Source organism: Carica papaya, chromosome 4, assembly GCF_054855325.1.
Source record: "Carica papaya isolate Zhongbai chromosome 4, ASM5485532v1, whole genome shotgun sequence".
Taxonomy (NCBI): Eukaryota; Viridiplantae; Streptophyta; class Magnoliopsida; order Brassicales; family Caricaceae; genus Carica; species Carica papaya.
Window position 1 is genome coordinate 480,617 of NC_142312.1, and position 7,013 is coordinate 487,629.

General features: G+C 35.7%; 1 protein-coding gene across 1 annotated transcript; it reads right to left on the minus strand.

Moving 5' to 3' along the window:
* Positions 1-1,091: 1,091 nt before the first annotated feature.
* On the minus strand, positions 1,092-6,020 carry PAB4 (poly(A) binding protein 4). Its single transcript, XM_022041805.2, has 9 exons — positions 5,455-6,020; positions 4,345-4,463; positions 3,589-4,245; positions 3,414-3,491; positions 3,232-3,321; positions 2,821-2,958; positions 2,028-2,189; positions 1,705-1,911; positions 1,092-1,531 (listed from the first exon to the last, which is right to left on the minus strand). Exons 1-9 carry the CDS (start codon positions 5,708-5,710, stop codon positions 1,283-1,285), a joined length of 1,956 nt encoding a protein of 651 aa, XP_021897497.1. The 5' UTR covers positions 5,711-6,020; the 3' UTR covers positions 1,092-1,282.
* Positions 6,021-7,013: the final 993 nt, after the last annotated feature.

Below are 7,013 nucleotides of genomic sequence, written 5' to 3' on the forward strand. Positions count from 1 at the left end.
GTCATCAAATAATGAGTGGATATGATTAATTATAGTGTATATTATATTAGGTTTAAGGGGTTGTCAAAAGGCTAAAACCTTCCTACCAATCAGATGCAACTACATGAGCCATTAAAAGGTGAACCTGTTATCTGGTCTGCATCTGCACTAAGAAAGTTTTCCTTTTTTTTTTCCCATGTTATTGTAGGTAGGAGTTATGATTCGACTGATTAATTGAAAAAGGGTGTTTAATGGAGGATGAATTATAGAAGAAGAGTCTCCATTAAAAGCTGTAGCTGGGAAATTGAAATCTGAATGGAGTACGGCGTAGTGCATTGGATCTGGCCTTCATAAATTCATTTGATTAACCTGCAACACAGTTCATACCTAACCCCTCTGGCTCTCATCTTTTTTCTTTCACACTTCTCCATTTATTTACAATCCCAATCATGCATAACCAAACAAGGTCTGGTTCTGAACTTGGCAAACCATAATACAATTTGGGTTATTCCCAAAATTATGTTTTTCAAACGAATAATTTATTATTTTGTTCAAATCAAATTTGATTCTTACAAATATATATATACTTAATCTAATCATCTTTGTATCAGAAAATTTTCAGAATGCATCCAAGTTTCCAGGTTAGTTTGATGGTACAGGAGAGACTGGGCCAAGCCCGCAAATAGCTGCAAGGGGATATAACAATTTTGGCTTTTCAAGAACTGGTTCATATTGTGATATAAATATTTAACTTAATTCGTAATGGCATCAGTTTCAGCATTTAGCCTCATATTCTTTACTTAATCTAATGTTTTATGTTAACATTTATCAAACATGTACTTCCTATAATTAATTTTTTGAAAAACACTAAAACTATTATCATCGGATCCTACTGTTTATGTTTCAAAGTTTTAATCCAACAATTCCATTGATCAAATATCAATTATACCGCAGGCAACAATCAAGGCAAAAGAGTATCAGAAGTTCATTCAACCTCACTGCAATTAAAAGCATAGGCTACCCTCCTTGGAAGCTAGAAATCCTGTTCTCAAAAACTTAATTTCAGGACTTGCCTGCAGGGTTTTTAATCTACTTCAAATAACTAAAAAGAGTTTAATAACATCCATACTTGAACTAAATATTCAAGAATCACATCCATAAACCATTTATTTAACCAAAAAAAAAAAGACCCATAAATTCAATCTCTCCAAAGCTAAATAAAAAAGACCCATAAATCCAATCTGTCCAAAAAGTATGCCTGCAAACGCACAACAGCTAAAGTTCCATAATAACCTAATTTAACTCAAGAAACTACCTTATCATTCAGCGAGAGTGAGGCCATTCCATCAGTTGGGCTATTAACCTGCTGTTGCTGCTGAGCAACATTTCTCAATACCTCCATCGCTTCTGCAACTTTTGCTTTCAAGGCTTCTGGTGATTCCAGCAGGTGCAGTACTTCTGTTTGGTCCATCTCTAGAAGCATGCCAGTCACCTTTGCAGCATTTTCATGCTCCAACTGGTCCACAAGCGGATATAAGTTTTCTCCCAGTAGCTGCAACAAACATATTATTATGCTCATGGTTACCATAACATTGTTGCTATTTGAAAATGCTTGGTGCTCCTAGTACTGTCTTGTTTAAATAAAATCATCACAACACGGTAAAAGATGTAAACAAAAAGAGTGCCCTCTGTGTGTGTATCAACACCAGAAAAGGACAAACTTACAGTTCTCTGTTGGTCAAGTGGTGCATTGGCAAGGGCCGTAGCCAAAGCCCCAGTTGTCATAGGCTGTGAGAATGCAGCATCTCTGAAAGGCATTCCACCCATATCATAAGGAATAGGAAGCATGCCTCCAGGTACACCAGCAACAGGACCATCAGGCATGTTTCGACCAGGAGGATAATGATAGACACGTCCTCCTCGAGGAAGCATCTGTTATTCAGCATAGATATTAAGGTTTAAGAGAAGTTAGAAGGCGCTTACTGTCCAGAGTGGGAGAAAGCAGACAACTGATCCAAGGGAAAAAAGTGAGGAAGAGTTCTACAAACCTGTGGCTGCATTAGAGGCATTGGCTGCTGTGATTGCTGGACAGGCCCAGCACCTGACCGCCTACCTCCTGTCCGCTGGTTCTGCTGACCTGGCTGGACCATTGGTACAAAAAAGTTCGGCCTCATTCCAGGAACCAGTTGCTGCTGATACCCAAATCCAGGCTGACAAATAGGGAAAGTGGACAGTTAACAACATACCAGGATCATAAATAGAGAAAGATCTGCCATAACAATACAAAGATGTATAGCTTATTTACACAACTCACTACGCAGGACTTGTAAGTTGTAAGTATACCAACGTAAAACCTATCATGCAATGCATCTAAAACAACTGAACCATATAATCACAAATTAAGTACGAGGATCATTAATTTTTCAGAATTTACAAAGATAAGGAGTATTTAAAGTTCATAGAGGATATATGAGGAAGTCTATTTTAAGTTTATGTACATCTGGCACGAAGGTACAACGCCAGATCTATTAAGTTGCAAGCATATACTTGAACTGGACATGAAAGTAGTTACTGGATGGGCATATGTCATATTATATATGACATAGAACTGGTCACCACCTGCATGAACTGTACCGAACCCCAAATCAAAATTAACTGATTAACTGGAGATAACAAAAACAGTGAGCATTTTGGCTTTGATAGTTAAGATATCAAATGCATATACAAGAAACCAGATATGACATAATATAATTGAAGTAAACCCAGCCAATCTGGATTTGTAAGATTCAAATGCTGACTCAAAATGACAGAAGTAACCAAATAATAATCCAAGCATAATACCTGTGGAGGAAGAATAGCTGGAGGGCCTTGGCCATAGAATAGTTGCTGTCCAAGACCAGGAGCAGCAGGGGGATATATTGGCATACGAGGGCCTACTGGAGGTGCCATTCCAGAAGGTCGAATTTGTGAAAATTGAGCCTGTTAAGAAGAATAGCCTTACGTGAAACAGAAATTGACATTAAATACATTGACAATGAGCTCATAGACTAGTTTCTTGCCAAATTAATTGTTAAATCATTGCTTGAGATCACTGTCAAAGGTTATCTCAGTAAAAGTCATTCTTTGGCTTAGCTTAATCAAATCTTTTCTCTTTTTGATTTAAACGGAACAAAAAAGCAAAAGGTTTTCAATAGAGATTGCATTCATTCGGACTGTTTGATCCAATAATACAAAGTATGTAGGTGAACACACCTGCAACCTAGCTCTTCTTTCTTCTTTCCTTTGAGCAAGAGCAACATAAAGTGGTTTGCTAGCTACCATTCTACCATTCATCTCTGCCAACTAAAACAACCCAAAAAGAAAAAGAGAAAACAATTAAAAAGAGAGACATAATTTATGAGAAAATCTAAACAAAGTGATAAACATTGTCTTACAGCCCGAGATGCCTCTTCAGCAGTTGAGAAGGCAACAAACCCTGATCCTTTACTAACACCATTGGGATCACGCATAACCTGTTGAACCACAAAGTTAGCGCAAGATGAGCTACAACATATAACCAAAACTGCTGGCAGGAAATAAGGGTCCACTTGGAATAACCATGATACTGACCTTGCATGAAGTAATTGTACCGAATTCCGTGAACAATTCTCTTAACTTATCGTCAGTGATGCTATCATCTAGGTTTTTAACATATAAGTTCAATCCTTCAAATTTTTCCACAGCCTCCTTTGAAGTCTGCTCAAACCGCCCTTTCAGTTCAAGCTCCCTTTCTGATTTCTTCTGTGCTTTTCCAACATACCACTCTTTATCATCAATCTTCTTCCCATTGAGAGCCTCGACAGCTTGAGCAGCATCTTCGGGGTTCTCAAAGTTGACAAACCCAAAGCATTTGGACTTCCCATCTCCATCTCTCATAACTACAGCACTAGTAATAGTTCCATATTCTCCAAAAATTTTGTTCAAGTCTTCATCAGTGGTTGATTCTGACAGATTCTTCACATATACATTGTTAAATTTTACCTTATCACTAGCAGATTCTCTTTCCTGCTTACGAAGAAATGGTCCAACAAAAACCTGCTTCTCATTCAGTAACATTCCATTCAGCTTATCAATTGCATTTTTAGCAGACTCCTCATTATCAAATTGCACAAAGCCATAACCTTTAGACTGACCCGAAGGGTCAGTAGCTACTTTGCAAGACAAAATATTCCCAAATGTAGAAAATGTGTCATGTAGTGCCTTGTTATCAATTGCTTTGTCCAAGTTCTGCCGCAATAAACAGAGAGGAAAAGACAAACACTAGGATAAGTGGAAGGAAGATCAACCAAGTCCATGCAAATAATCAGTCACAAACTGTGCAAGTACCTTGATAAATATGTTTCCGGCCCCACTTTTACGAATAGTAGGGTCACGATAAGAATACATTATCCTGATTGGCTTCCCATGTAGAGGGGTAAAATTTAGAAGATCTAATGCCCGTGCCGCTGCCAGGTTGAAAAAACAATAAAAATAATAAAAAGAACATGTCAGCAAAGGTTGAGGTTTAAAATACTTGATTTCAAGTCAAATAATAGAAATTAGAACTATAATGCAACTGAAAGATAGAAATATGGATACCATACGTCATAAAGACATCCTGCATGATCATATGCCATCATATATGCTAACACAAAGAAAGACAACTACCCTTATTTCAGGTGCCAATCATATAATTTTTTTTCCAAAAGGACGGCATAAGCTTGCCAGGCTTAGTTTGATTTATGTCACTTCTTGGTTAACACAGTTCCAAATCCATATAAATCTCTTTCATTGGTTTCATTTTCTCCTTCTAGCAGGTACAGTGAAGTAAAGATACTATCAATTGTCTGACCATAAATGTTTCTATAAAAAAAAAATTTATGTGGGCGAAGCAACTCTCACATACTTTCTTTTCTTATAAGAAAAAACGAAAAAATTCAGATGATAACTGCACTAGCTAAGATCTGCCACCACCAGTGTATATCGTACTGCAAGGAGAGCAAGATGAAAAGCTGGAAACAGAGCACGCCAATGCAGCAACTATTCAACTAAGCCAGTGTTTGGATTCCATTGGATGGAGATAGCATCCGGTACCATCTAAGTTACCCACAAGTCCAGTTAATACCGAATAATCTTCACCAAATTAATCCAAATTTAATATATGGATCAGCACAAACAAGACAAATTTACTGTTGCCTACAGTGTAATTTCCTCAGTAAAGTACATAACAATAGTGAACAATAAGAACTATACACCATGCTATCAAACTAATTTTAGTCTCCATAAAACCAACTTTATGTTATATAATGCTTCCAGCATCCGATAAAAAATAACAAATATGTAAATACTACGCAATAGAAAAATGCCATAGAAACATAAGTCCGAAACCTAAAATCGCAAATAAGCAAGCACAAGAGATGTGAATACGTCTGTGTATTGAGGGAAAATGGAACTAACCATCATGGGTATTGCTATAATTGACATAACCGTAGCCAAGGGACCTCCGGGTAGTCAAATCCCGGCAGACCCGAACCGACACGACCTGTCCAACCTGATTGAAGAAATCGTAGAGCTGAGAATCGGTCACATTGACCTCAAGATCCCCAACGTACAGCGAAGTGGACATGAACTGGTTCATTCCATTGCTGGTGGGCACCCCATTTGCAGCAGCGACAACTGAAGGAGCCTGTGGCTGTACCTGTACCTGTGCCATCTTCAACGCGATAAGAAAACCCCCACGAAGGATAAAGACTCGCACCAACGACGATGACAAGAAAAAACAGACAGAGGAACAAACAAACACAAAACCCTAATTTCTCTTCGGAAAACCTATCAAGTGAAGAGAGAAGACGCCTATATGATAAATGATTGCTCTTTTGGTTTTGGGTTTTTTCAGTTTTTTTGTTTTTGAGAGATAAAGAGATAAGAGAGATAGATAGGGTGGCCGGAGATAAGAAACCGGTGATCGACGACGAGAACTAGTTTGGGCAGCACGGGCGGCACCGCAAAGAAGAAAGAAGAGGAAGATGGTTTATATAGTAGGGGGCTATGGTGGTGGAGACAACTGCCAAACCCTAGGTCTCCTCTTTTTGGTGATTGATGGATTTTTAACCGTTCGATCTGTTCCTCTAATCATTTGCTTCGATCGTACGCGTGAAAGCATACACTGTTAAGGATGTGAATAAAGATTAATTTTGAGATATTTATTAGTTTCTAATTGAAATTATGTTTCTCGTATTAAAATTTTACATAGCATATTATATGTATTTTACCTAAAATCCCCTTAAATTTTCAATTAACTTAGTAAATTTATATGAATTAAAAATATTTTAAATGTTTATATAAATGTTGAAAAAATAATTACGATGTATGTTCCTAATAAATAAAAAATACATAAATAATATTAAAAATTATTTTAAATAATTATTTTATTAAAAATTAAGAAGACATCTAGTAAGAACCAATTCCACCATTTTTCGGGTGTAGACTGATTTTATGACGTGCAATGTTTATGAATATAATAGCACATAAAAATATCAAAAATAAAATTATACAATATTTAATATCGTCACTCGTAGACCTTATATTATTAAATGTGTATAATTTATAAAATAAGATCACTTGTAGAGTAAGATAATTGATAGTTTATTTATGTGATTCACGTATTTATTATTATTTTTTTTAGTAATTATTTACATATATAGTATTATAATTGTATCTCGTACTCAAATAATTTGTATAATTCATTTAAAAGTAAAATAAATAGGAAGTTGATAAATTAATAAATTGTTTCGCCCATAACTATTAGTGATATAAAGGAAAAATTCGTATTTTTGCATAAGTGTTAATAGTAAATTGATAAAATCAATAATGATTATCATTTTATAAGAAAATATTTATCAGTTTAAATATTAATTTGCTTTAAATTTTCAAATATTAATCAATTTACATCTTAAAATTTAATTACGATTTACTTAGCATATATAGAAATTTAATTTATTTGTACATTTATTTTT